At 51.7% G+C, this 12565-nt stretch overlaps 1 protein-coding gene across 3 annotated transcripts in view; it reads left to right on the top strand.

The window, feature by feature from the left end:
• The window catches only part of PTPRU (protein tyrosine phosphatase receptor type U), a 704694-nt gene that overhangs the window by 200655 nt on the left and 491474 nt on the right, over positions 1 to 12565 (top strand). For all 3 annotated transcript variants that reach the window (XM_050932286.1, XM_050932285.1, XM_050932288.1), the window contains 4 exons: positions 390 to 525; positions 1233 to 1382; positions 1849 to 2022; positions 10785 to 10925. In XM_050932286.1, coding sequence (XP_050788243.1) covers positions 390 to 525; positions 1233 to 1382; positions 1849 to 2022; positions 10785 to 10925 — 601 coding nt within the window. The remainder of the gene's footprint in view (positions 1 to 389; positions 526 to 1232; positions 1383 to 1848; positions 2023 to 10784; positions 10926 to 12565) is intronic.

Genomic DNA, 12565 nt, shown 5'->3' on the forward strand with positions numbered 1-12565 from the left:
CGTGTCGGGGGTTGGTACGGCTCAGACAAGTGGATTGTCTGATGGCGTGAGTGTGCTGAGCAGTGCTGGGAGGGTTTCTATGGGTATGTCCACACTGCAGACCCGGGGTACAGCTCGGGTGGCCATACCTAAGCTAGTCTTAATGCAGCTGCTCACGTACCCTGGTAGTGCAGCTGCGGCAGCACAGGCTTCAGCGCAGGCTGTACAGACCCACCCTGGGCGATTACTCGGGCGGCTGGTCCAGGCTGAAACATGCACTGCTGCAGCTTGCTGCGCCGATACCCGACCTAGCCAGATTAACACTAGTTTGGGTCGGCACCCTGGGATTACAGCATAGGCATAACTTAAGCATCCTGTATTTGTTCCCCTCCCGCTCCCCATTGCCCCAGTGCTGGCACCGGGAGGACGGGCTGTTACATCGTCCTGGATGTGATGCTGGACATGGCTGAGTGCGAGGGCGTTGTGGACATTTACAACTGTGTTAAGACGCTTTGTTCGCGGAGAATCAACATGATCCAGACCGAGGTGCGTAGGGACGACAAAGCGGGGAAGACACCCCCCACCCATGTCTGCCTTTTAACAACAGGCTTCCCAGATCCGGTGTCAGGTGCAGAGTCTGTTCCCCTCCCGTCTCCATATCCTGGTCTGGTGCCAGGAGGAGAGACAGGACTGAGCTGGGAGACATCTAAAGGAGTCTTGTTACCGAGGCTGTTGGACAACAGGCCGGCCCTGTGGTTCTCTCTGACTCCTTAGCTGCCAGCCTGTGTTCTCTACACAGGGATCCCCTAAGTCCTGGCCCTGAGTGAGCAGTCAATTGCAATAGTTAGTGATGATTAATCTTAATTAATTAGTCCTTCCTTCATCATGTATTGCTGCTCTGTCTCCATAACATCCTCTGATGCTCCCATGGAAAGCAAAATACCCCTCTCCTGCTACCAAGTCCAGCAGCGTCCTTCCAGGAACGGCCTCAGTAAACGTGGCAAAGCCTGCGGGGTCTGGAGAGCCGTGGGCATTTGGCTCAATCCTTCCCAGAGGGCTCCCCAGGTGGGTAACGCTGGCCCACTTCACCTAGGCATAGCGGCAGCTCAGGGCAGCAGAGTCAGCGTTTGTCCTGTACATGTGCCCCTGACAGAGCAGTGAATCCTAGTGTGTCTGGGGCCTCCTCGATTGGCCCCCTTCCACGCTCCCCCTGGAGCCCATTGCTAATGCTGATGTTGTCCCTCTCCCCAAAGGAGCAATACATCTTCATCCACGACGCCATCCTGGAAGCCTGCCTGTGTGGGGAGACCGCCATCCCGGTCAGTGAATTCAAGCCGACGTACAAGGAGATGGTCAGGATAGAACCGCAGAGCAACTCCTCACAGCTGCGGGAGGAATTCCAAGTGAGCCCCTGGGAGGCTGACCTGGACTGGGGGCTCCTTTCACCCTTGGGAGGCTACAGAGATGCTGCCAGGCCTCCCTGGGGGCAAGACGTTCCTAAGAACTACAATTCAAAGCCACCAGGTGTCCTGTTACCCTGTGCCCTGCCCCCATCCCGATCCCCATCTCAGACTCTCAGCTGTACTACCGACAACATCTGCCAGTGGGAGGCCAGAAGCCCTCCGTCAAGGTGGGGTGTCACCAGGCAACCAGAGATCAGCCTTCCCTCACTTCTCCTCCCTTGAGGCTCCAGCCAACGCTGGTCTTGCATGGGGAAGGGAGCTCTGCGGAGGTCCCACACCCTCGGGAGCTCTGCTGCTGAGCAGAACTGCCTTATTAGTGCAAGTCGCAGGCCAGGTCTAGCCCAGGGAAAGGGGCGCTCGCAGGGGGAGGATTGGTTTAGTAACCCTGGTGCCGTGTGCCTCGCAGACCCTGAACTCGGTCACGCCCCACCTGGACGTGGAGGAGTGCAGCATCGCTCTCCTGCCACGGAACCGGGAGAAGAACCGCAGCATGGACGTCCTGCCTCCGGACCGATGCCTTCCCTTCCTCATCTCCATGGACGGGGACAGTAACAACTACATCAATGCGGCCTTAACCGACGTGAGTGCGCCCCCGGGGAGCCAGCGCCTTCTCATCACGGGGAGGTGGGAAGGCCAGAGACCAAGCCTGAGCCTGATGGGGGGAGGGATAGCTCAGTGGTTTGATCATTGGCCTGCTAAACCCAGGGTTGTGTTGTGAGGGGGCCATTTGGGGATCTGGGGCAAAAATCTCTCTGGGGTTTGGTCCTGCTTTGAGCAGGGGGTTGGACTAGATCCCTCCTGAGGTCCCTTCCAACCCTGAGATTCTATGATTCTAGTTCTCATTTTTTCTGCTACTGAACCTTCGAGGTCTGATTCGTCACAGCAATGCACCCAGTGCCCACGCTGACAGGGGTGCAAAGTGGGCAGGAGGGCCAGATCCTCACAGGTATGTAGGTACCAGACTCCCTTTGAAATCAATGGGAATTAGGCACCTGCACAGTTCTGAGGAGCTGGCCGTAGCATCAGATCAGAATAGTAACATTTCAAGCTCCCTTTAGGCAGGGCCAATGGCTCCCTGGGCTACAGGTCAGTGGAGACTCAGCCCCCTTGGTTCTGAGCCCCTGCATTATCTAGTGGAACCAAGAGCCAGGTTTGCTGCCAGCCTGCTGTGGGCGATGAGGAGAAGGGAGAGGAGTCTGTGTATCGTTAGGAGTGCATCGGAGAAGCGACTTAGGCTCAAGGCTGCTGGCCTTTGCATTGTGAAATCTCACCCAGGTGCATGTTTCCTTTTCCACACAAAACCTGGGATTGGCTAAAATCCTGGCCCCATTTCGTACAGCCCCCTAAAGTTTGAGCTGTGGGTGCAGGTTGGATGTGTGTATTTAGCTATAAGGAGGAGACCTTATAGGTCAGTGCTGAGGCTCTGCAGCGCTGGGTCTCCTGTAAACAGCAGGGAAAGAGAGGGGGAGGGAAGGAAAGACTCGACGACATGCAGGCTGGGTTGTTTCTTTGTATAATGGCACCTAACTCTGTAGTATAGCACTTTTCCTCTGTAGCTCTCAAAAGCTTTTTACAAAGAAAGGTCATTGTCATTATTATCATTTATTGGATGGGGAAACTGAGGCACATAGGTGTGACATGACTCACAGCAGGTGGTTGTTAGAGCCAAGTCCTCCCAACTCCTTGGCTAGACTCCTGGCCCCTGGGCTATGCTGTCTCCCATGTATAGGCTTGACTCCCAAACATCGGCAGTGGTTACAGATGCTGCAGAGGCTCCGTGGGTCCCCGCATTCTGCCGAGGCAGGATGATGTTGAGAGGAACGCTATTGCAAATGAAGCAGAAAGGATGCGGAAGCCTGGAAGCTCTGAGCACACTGCCTATAGCTTGAAGGGATGGGTCATTTATCACTGAAACCGCTTTTCTTTCTTCAAACCAAGCAGGCACTTTCACGTTCGCGCAGCAATGAATCAACTCCCATCACGTGCGGTGTTCCCTAAGACCAGCATCCCACCTCCCCGCCTCTGGACTCCTGTATCACTCCTGATTACATCGGGGCCCCGGCGCATTCCAGCTGAGCTCTGCATTTTTCATCCCGCGGGCAATTTATCATGTTCTGTCTTCAGACAGATCCTGTCTCCCTGTTATCTGCTTTCACTTACGGCAGAATCACTTCATAAACTAGAGGTGGTCGCCATGAATGGCTTTGTAGCATCAGCCGTCTGTTCTGGGGAAGCTTGCACCTTTGGCTAACACACACAGCGAGCTTTGGTTTGTGTTGTTTCGGTTTTCTTGCTTCACCAGGCTTCTCTCATTGGATCTCTGCTTCAGGAGCAGCCTGGGTCAGAGAACAGAATTTCCTTTACACTTTGCTGAGTGCAAAGCTCTTCGGATCACATTTGGAGGATAGATCCATCAATGGCTATTAGCCAGGATGGGCAGAGATGGGTGTCTCTAGCCTCTGTTTGCCAGAAGCTGGGAATGGGCGATGGGATGGATCACTTGATGATTCCCTGTTCTGTTCATTCCCTCTGGGGCATCTGGCATTGGCCACTGTCGGAAGACAGGATACTGGGCTAGATGAACCTTTGGTCTGACCCAGTCTGGCCGTTATTATTCGTGCTGAAGGATTAAACCCCTTGTCATTGTCAATTTTTTTAAAAAAGAAATCTCATGTTCTTTAAGGGCTGGTGAAGGTCGGTCAGCTCAGTCTGTCTGTCCTAGTAAGTTTGGACGTAACACTGATCCCCATGACACTTTAAGCACTGAACGCTGTGGCATTTCCGGTGCTGAAGTGAGTCTGGCAGACTTAGGGCTCAAGTCAGCATTTGCTTTCCTTGTCTCTGGTTCTTCTATGGCCTCCCTTGCTGTAGTAGCTGAACAATTCACCCCTGGGAGGCAGGGCAGTGCTATCATCCCCAAGACAGATGGGAAACGGAGGCACAGAGCTCTTAAGTGATTTGCCCACGGTCATGCAGGAAGTCAGTGGCAGAGCAAGAACTTGTCCCGGAGTCTCCTGCTAGTACCCTAACCTCTGGGCCAGCCTTCCTTCTCGGCTTTGCTGCTGAGGGGGGCAGGTAATGGGAATGGGATGCTGGATTTTGTGAGCCTGATGCCTGGACGTTGGGATGTGGACTAAGATCAATTCACTTCACAGGGATAAAGGAGCAGCCTGGCGCTACACCACAAGGAGCCATGCAAGAGAGAGATGACTAGATAAAAGGGAGCATCTGTTAAGTGGAGGCATTATCATACAACTGCTAGAGGACTCACTAGAACCAGCGGGCTGGGATCCAGGGGAATAACATTTTCTCTTTTAAGAGGTTTCTGTTTGATTTCTACTTCTGAGGAGGGTTGAGCTGCCCGAGTGTGTTCAATGGGAACTAGGAATTTCGATTCTGTTTAATAGATTATTTTATTTATTTACTGGGATTCCAGTAGCACCAAAAGACCTCAGACTTGATCAAGGCCCCATTGCAGCAGGTGCTGGACAGACACGTGAGGCCTACGAAGAGCGTTACAAGCTAAACAGACAAGACAGACAGCGGCTGAGAGAAAGCAAGTATCATTATCCCCACGTGACAGATGAGTTTTGCTGCACTGAGACATTCAGGGTCTTCCTGGGGTCTTATATGGAGTTTGTGGCAGAACTGAGAGTTGAAGCCAACTCTTCTGAGCCCCGGTCCAATGTCCTAACCAGTCCCATTCATTCTGTGGGGATGAAATGGCTGCTGCCTCTTGCCGACGGATTTCACAAGTGGCCCAAACTCATCTGCGAATACCTACAAGTAGCACTCCAGCTCCGGGAGTAGCTAGAACAAGAGGGGAAAGCCGACACACTCTTTGCAGCAAGCTCTGCTCACTTTGCTTTGCACCCGCTGCACGGACGAGTGTCGCTCTGTTAGCACACAAGATGAATCGGTGACATACATGCAAGAAAAGGAACTTTGAAGGTTCCCCCTCTTTTCTCAGGCGAGGGAAGGAATCCCATTATGCACAGAAGTCACTTGCCACAGCACAAGCTGAAGTGACACACGGTGTTGTTGCAAACGTGTCTGACAAAAGAGCAGCTGAAGGAAGGCGCAGGCAATACTGAAAGCGAAAGCTGCCGAGGTGTTCCTTCCCGGGGGGGTGCAGCAGTGTCGCCGGGAGGCAGTGATGAGGTGGGAAGTGGATAATGGATAGCCGCCGTCTCGCAAGGCACTTCGCGTCTGGCGTGTCACTTGGCAGGTGAAGAGCTCCTTCGAGGAGGCGGAAGGAGGCGCTTGCATCTCGAGAGACGCCTTCGGGGGCGTGGGAGTATGTGTGTTCAGTGCTCGAGCGGCTGCTCGGGAGCAGTGGGAGCGAGCGTTGCTGTTATTTAGATCACGAGGCGGGCGAGCAATGAGAAAGCTGTTGGCAGTTCTGGGAGAGGAGAGCCGTGATGGCACCTGTTCTGACCCTCGGGCAGAGATTCATGGCTTCCAAGGCCGGAAGGGACCATTGTGATCATCCAGGCAAACTGCTGCACAACACAGACCAAAGAACTTTCTCCCAACATCCCTAGAGACGCGCTTTTACAACAGTGGTCCCCAAACTGTGGGGCGCTCCGCCCTGGGGGGCACAGAGGAACATTCAGGGAGTGCAGGGGGGATTGGGCCAGCCCCCACGGGAGGTGGGGAGGGAGCGTCACCCAGCCCTGCTCTGCTCCCAGCTCCACTCCGGCCCCATCCTGGGTCCCTGGCTCCGCTCCCAGCCCCGGGTCCCGACCACAGCTCAGCCCCCAGCTGCGGCCCTGGGCACGGCTTGGTTCCTAGCTCCCAACTGTGGCTCCTGGGGGGCACAGATAGATTCCATTACTCGGGGGAAGGCAAGACAGAAAAAGTTGGAGGGCCGTTGTTTTAGAAAAACATCTAACCTTGATTTAAAAATTGTCAAGAATCCATCACAACCCTTGGTGAATTGTTGTAATGGTTAATTTCCCTCACTGTTAAAAATGTAGGTCTTATTTCCAGGCTGAATTTGTCTAGCTTCAACGTCCCGCTGTTGGATCGTGTTAGACCTTTCTTTGCTAGAGTGAAGAGCCCGTTATTAAATATTTCTTCTCCACGTAGGTACTTACAGACTGTAATCCAGTCATTCCTTAGCCTTCTCTTTGGTAAGCGAAATAGATCAAGCTCCTTGAGTCTATCACCATAAAGCAGATCTTCTAATCCTTTAATCATTCTCGTGTCTCTTCTCTGAATCCTCTCACAGGATTCTTGCAATGGTCACACCAGAGGTTAAATAACCTCTCTGCTCTTCTGTCAGATTTCCCTGTTTATGCATCTCAGGATTGCCCTAACTTTTTTGGCCACAGCATCACCCTGGGAGCTCATGTTCAGCTGATTGTTCACCGCCACCCCCAAATCTATTGTCTTCCATGGAGCTGTGGTGGTTTTTATCCCAGCTGAGGATCTGGGGCTATATTAGCATTTAACAAGATTCCCTAAATATTAGAGTTGGCCAGAAAAATGCCAATGGGATACATCGGAATGTGATGATTAATTGAACTTGAAAGGTTTCAATTTCAACTGAGTTCCCATGGCAACCAGGTCAAGAAACCTCCAGGCTTCCAGGGTCTGCAGCTCTGGGGCAGCCAGCCAGGCAGACTGCCCTGACATCAGGAGCCCCAGGGCTCCCAAGATCTACAGCTCCATTCCCCTTCATGGAGAATTTAAAAAGGTTTGGTTTTTTTTCCGTATCGCAGTGGTAACCAGCTCTCAAAATATCAAAATCCTCCACGAAACAGAATGACTCTCCACGCAGCTCTGCCAGACGCCTGGTAACTACTGTCATGAGGTTTATCCTGTCTCAGCCCCGTAACTTGTATTTATGCTCATTATTAGTGGTGAAATTCAGCCTTTAACCACAAGGCACTCCTGAGTTTTCCTCCACTCTGCTGAGCCATACAGTCTTCAAACAGTCCCAGCGCTCAGCCGCTCCCAGCCTAGGTTGGACACAGACTGGTGTGAACTAGAATGAAAAAGCTCCATATTGCATAATCCTGGAAGCTAAGCAGTACCCTGGATGGAGCTAAATAGCCCTGATCCAACAAGGTGCTTAAGCATATGCTTAACTTAACTTTAAGCACAAGTCATCCCAGTGACTTCAGTGGAATTACCGACACACTTGGGTAGGCACAGGCAAGGCCTAGAAGTGTAAAGTCTTGTTTTTCATGTTTCTGTGCTGAATTAAATGGCTCCATGCCAGCAGTCGGTGATAGACTCTGACTTGTTTACGTGGTATGGAATCCTTGGGCGCTGTGGAAATGTACGACACGGACATTAGCTGAAACTTCTTCCTCTGAAGAGGCAGCGGTGCTAGAGACTCTCACTTCTGCCCCACACAGCTCCTGGTTTCTGGGATCCCCCAGCTTTTGCTATGGGTGTAATCAGGCTAGAAACTTGTGGTCAGAGGACAGTATGTGAGAATTTGCACCATGATTTCCTTTCCCTACAAGCTCCATGCTCTCCTTCTCTCCGTGTCCAGTTGTGAGCGTTTGGTTTGCTTTTCTATTTTTTAGAGCAGGGCTTCTCAAACTTTTTTTGCTTGCACTCCCTTTGAAAACATTTCAGGCTGTAACAACCCCCCCCCCCTAAAAAAAAGTGACAACTCCCCCATACCGTGACACCCTTATTTCGGTGCTGCTGCTGACAGCAGCACTGCCCGCGGAATTAGACGTCCGACCAGCAATCGCTGCTCCCAACGCCCTCCTACGATAGTCTTGCAACCCCCTTCTGGGTCGGATTTGAGAAACACTGTTTTAAAAAAGGACTCATTTTAAGAAAGCTGTTTCAGACCCAAAGGTCCATTTCTGAAATGATCGTCTCCTCCTTCCGTTTTTGAAAATTCACCTGGGGCTTAAGGCAGCAGATGTTAATCAAGCCCAAATCCCCTGGGGGGCAGGGAGATTGCCTGGAAAAACAAGGCTCGAGGAGAAATCCGAAGGCGCAAAGATGTTCTGTGAGTGCTGAGAATTTGTCACTTATGCGCAGAGTGTTGTTTCAAGGGTCCTTTAGTGGGGGTGGAGAACCAGTGAACAAGAGCTAGACAACACTTCACTCTCTGTCCTCTCTCTCGTCAGGTGCCCCTAAAAGCACTTGATGCTTTTGCAGTGTTAACAAGCAGCGCAGTTTCCTTTGGAGCGGGGTCTTTTTTTCACCCTCAGAAAATGTTTGCAAGTAGCAAAACCTCAGAGGTGTCTTGCCTCTAAGCGTCCCTTCAGCCCACAGAGAGATTACAGCCTCGGAAGAGCAAAACTGAGAGGCACTTTTGTTCTGCACCCCTCTTACGCGGAGTGTATAACTTTCTGGGGGGGAAGAATCCACTGGGCTGACATTTCTTGTGCTTGTGCTTGGATTAGAGGTGATTCCTCTTCCCTCCCCTCTCCCCCCCCCCCCGTCCCCCGCAGCGAGGTGAATAAAACTCTACATTTGAGAGATCTGAGGGTGAAAAGTGTCTTCCCTCAAGATGCGTTTTTAAACCATTCGGCTTGCTGGAGCCGAGCCCCGAATGAGGACAAGGGCCTTGGGCATCTCGATTCTCATTCTCACATTGTTTGCATTTATACCCCTCTGTTAACTTCTGATTTACAGCAGCATGAAGGAGATCTGAATCAGGCTCCTCGCTCCTGGTTCTCCAGTGCGATCATGCCCTTGTGTTGCCCCCGAAAGTGGAGCTGGGCACTGAGAATGCCCAGGCCTGGTAGAGCTCCCGGCTAGCACAGAGCCACCCTGCCCAGCTCTGCGCCACCCCCAACACTTACACGTGGCCCAGCGTAAGATGTGTGTGCACGTTGGGGCAGGCGGGCACAAGGGAGAGTGGCACCCATTGTGTGCCGCACTTCGCTACGCCCAGTTGCCCGCAGTCCCTTGAGAGTGTCACCAGCGAGCCTGAGCAACCCTTGCCGAGGCTCAGATCTGCCCTGAGAGTCAGGTTCCCTGTTGCCCCTAAAGTGCTGAGAAGAAGCTTGACAAAGCAGAGAAAAGAGGTCCTTGGGCCAGATCCCCAGCTGGTGTAAATCAGCACAGCTCCACTGAAGTCCATAGAGCCTCCTGATTGATATCAGCTGAGGATCTGGCCCCTGTTGCTTATTTACCTGTACAAGAAGCCATCCTGATTGGGCAACCTTCTGTCTTCAGAAAGCACCCTCCAATATGTGCAAACCTTTTGGTCCTGAATCTGCTCTCCCACGCTCCTGTGTAAATCAGCGATGGCTCCATGAATCTGCTCTCCCACGCTTTGGTGTAAATCAGGGGTGGCTCCATGAATCTGCTCTCCCACGCTTTGGTGTAAATCAGGGGTGGCTCCATGAATCTGCTCTCCCACGCTCCGGTGTAAATCAGGGGTGGCTCCATAAATCTGCTGTCTCATGCTCCGGTGTAAATCAAGGGTGGCTCCATGAATCTGCTCTCCCACGCTCCTATGTAAATCGGGGTGGCTCCAGGAATCTGCTCTCCCACGCTCTGGTGTAGATCAGGAGTGGCTCCACGACGTCAGTGACGTTAAAGCAATGTAGGTGCAGCTGAGATCCGAGTCAGGCCTTCAAGTACAGCTCCGCTCCACTTTACGAGAACACCCTGCTCCCTAACGTTGCTGAATTTTCTTGGTCCCCTGAGCAGTTGTTTCAGACGAGCCCAGGGTCCAGTGGGTCTCATTCTCCTCTTCCTTGCACCAGTTCCCCACTGTGTAGCTCCCTTGGCTTCAATGGAGCTACTCCTGATTTACACCAGTGTAGGCAAAGGGGGGAATCAGGGCTAGGGAGTTCTCAGGTTGTCACAAGGATCCAATGGGCTTGTTTTTCTTTCCCTACTGGTACTGCTGGGCAAAAGGCACAGTCGGAACATTGGCTTCATTCTCCTTCTGCAGCCTGCCTCACGGGGCCCACGTTTCGCAACCCCATCCAAAAACGGATGCTCTCTGCATCACGCTACCTGCTGCACAGAGCTAGCTGGTCAGCTTCCCTATGCAACACTCTGCACTGTTCACTGCACAGGAGTTTAAGGCCCGCTCCGATGCCCACTGCAGTCAGTAGGGTCCCATCAGTGAATTGAATCAGAGGATCAGGCCTTTGAGACGGCGTTTTTCATTGGCCAGGATGTTCCTGCCACAGATCTCTGCGCTGGGTTTAGTCTGGGAGGTGCAAGGACCCTGCAGTAAAGCAGGGGACTGATCTCCAGCATCTCAGCCTTAGCCACAAAACCATCCTTGCCCTTTAGCTCTTTGGGGGAGGGGCCTGTTACTTCCACCCCCACCCCACCATGCTCTGTGTTGCTTTAAGGATTTCACGTGGTCCTCTCCACTCTGTGCTTGCTCCCCTTCAGAGCTACACCAAGAGTGCGGCCTTCGTCGTCACCCTGCACCCTCTGCAGAACACCACCGCCGACTTCTGGAGACTGGTGTACGACTACGGCTGCACCTCCATCGTCATGCTCAACCAGCTCAACCAGTCCAACTCCGCCTGGGTGAGTGGCACCGACGCATCCCTCCCTCCAACCCCCCAACCCTGCCACTGGCCCTTGCGGTGAGTCTGGGTTTCTGCAGGCCTGGATCATTGCATTCCTGCCACAAAAACACCACTACAGCTTTAGTTGTTGTTGTTGGTGTAAACCTCCCGCCCTCCCCAGTGAGGTCACTAGCAAGGATTACACCTAGGACCACTAGCTCCCAAATGCAGGCCATTGGCCTGTCTCCCTGGGCCCGGTTTGTCCTAAACCTGATGCTCTCTGCAACACTCTACCTGCTGCACAGAGCTAGCTGGTCAGCTTCCCTATGTAGCACACAGAATAGGGAAGCTAAAGCCTAAACTTGTGAGCTGGGTACAGCAGTAAGCAGCTCTCCTCAGTGAATCAGCCTAGGGGGATGGGGAGTCTGGTACTTCCTTAGCCATCATATTACGTTGGTATTACAGCACCCCAGCCAAGATCAGAGCCCTGTTGTTTTAGGCATGGCACACACACACATGGAAAGAGCACACAAGCTGAATAGACAAGGTGAAGCGTACGAGAAAGGAACTGTGTTTATCCTCATTTTATTGACGGGGCACTGAGGCACAGAGAGTTTCAGTGATCTGCCCAAGTTTCATGCGTGGAGTCTGTGGCAAAGCTGGGAAGTGAGCTGAGCACTGACATCCATTCCAAAGCAGTATCCACAAGACCACCCTTCTCCTCCAAGGAGATACGGCTTTCTTCTTCATTCCCTACCCTTAGCTGTTGTGTGGTGTTCCTGTGTGCTGTCAGCCAGCTGTTCCACCCCAGAGGAGGCCGCATTCCAAATCCTACGCACTCACCTGTAATTCTACCAAGAGTTTTTGAGGGTTGCAAATGTTGCTTTTTAAATTGATACTCTCTAATGACGACCTTCCTGTGGGTTTAACAGTATGAATTTGCCATGGGATTTGCTATCCATTACATATCCACCGTAGAGAGGGGACCAAATAGTACCTTTGGGATAGAAGGCAGCATTTGAACCGTTCCTGGCCTCTCCCGGTGTACCAACCGCTACAGGGATTCCTAGAACATTCCTGCTGAGGCCAGAGCAGATTTAAGAGCCCATTACAGGTCTGTAATGTTAATTCGATGAGGAAATTTACTGGATTTTTACATAAAATTAGCATTATAGACTCTTAATGGATGTCTGGAGAAGACTTCATTAACCGGATTGTTTTATGAGTCGAAATCAGACACTTAATTTAAATGACCCAAAACTGCAGTGGTAATGTTCACAGGAAATAGGCAGATGAATGGAATAAATGGCCTCAAATGAAGATCTACTTTCCTTTGTCTGACACTTGCCCTGAGCTAAATAGGCAGGTAAAATATTTATAGATCAATAGGTCGATAATCTATCTCTATAGCTAACCATCTCTCTCTCTCTCTATCATATAGCTATATACTATGTATTATGTAGTATACAATGTTCCTATTTTTTCTCTGAAGAGGGGCACTGCATCCACAGGGTCCTTGCGGGAGGATGTTAATTTGATCTGAAATTAAGCAGAAGTAGAACACCAAGGTTGATCCTGGCAGGAGAATCTCTTAAGCTGGGTTAGTTTCCTAAGGAAGGGGAATAGTGGTGAAATATTATTAATTGTTTGTAGTGCAGT

The sequence above is a fragment of the Gopherus flavomarginatus genome, chromosome 22 (assembly GCF_025201925.1).
Source record: "Gopherus flavomarginatus isolate rGopFla2 chromosome 22, rGopFla2.mat.asm, whole genome shotgun sequence".
NCBI lineage: Eukaryota > Metazoa > Chordata > Testudines > Testudinidae > Gopherus > Gopherus flavomarginatus.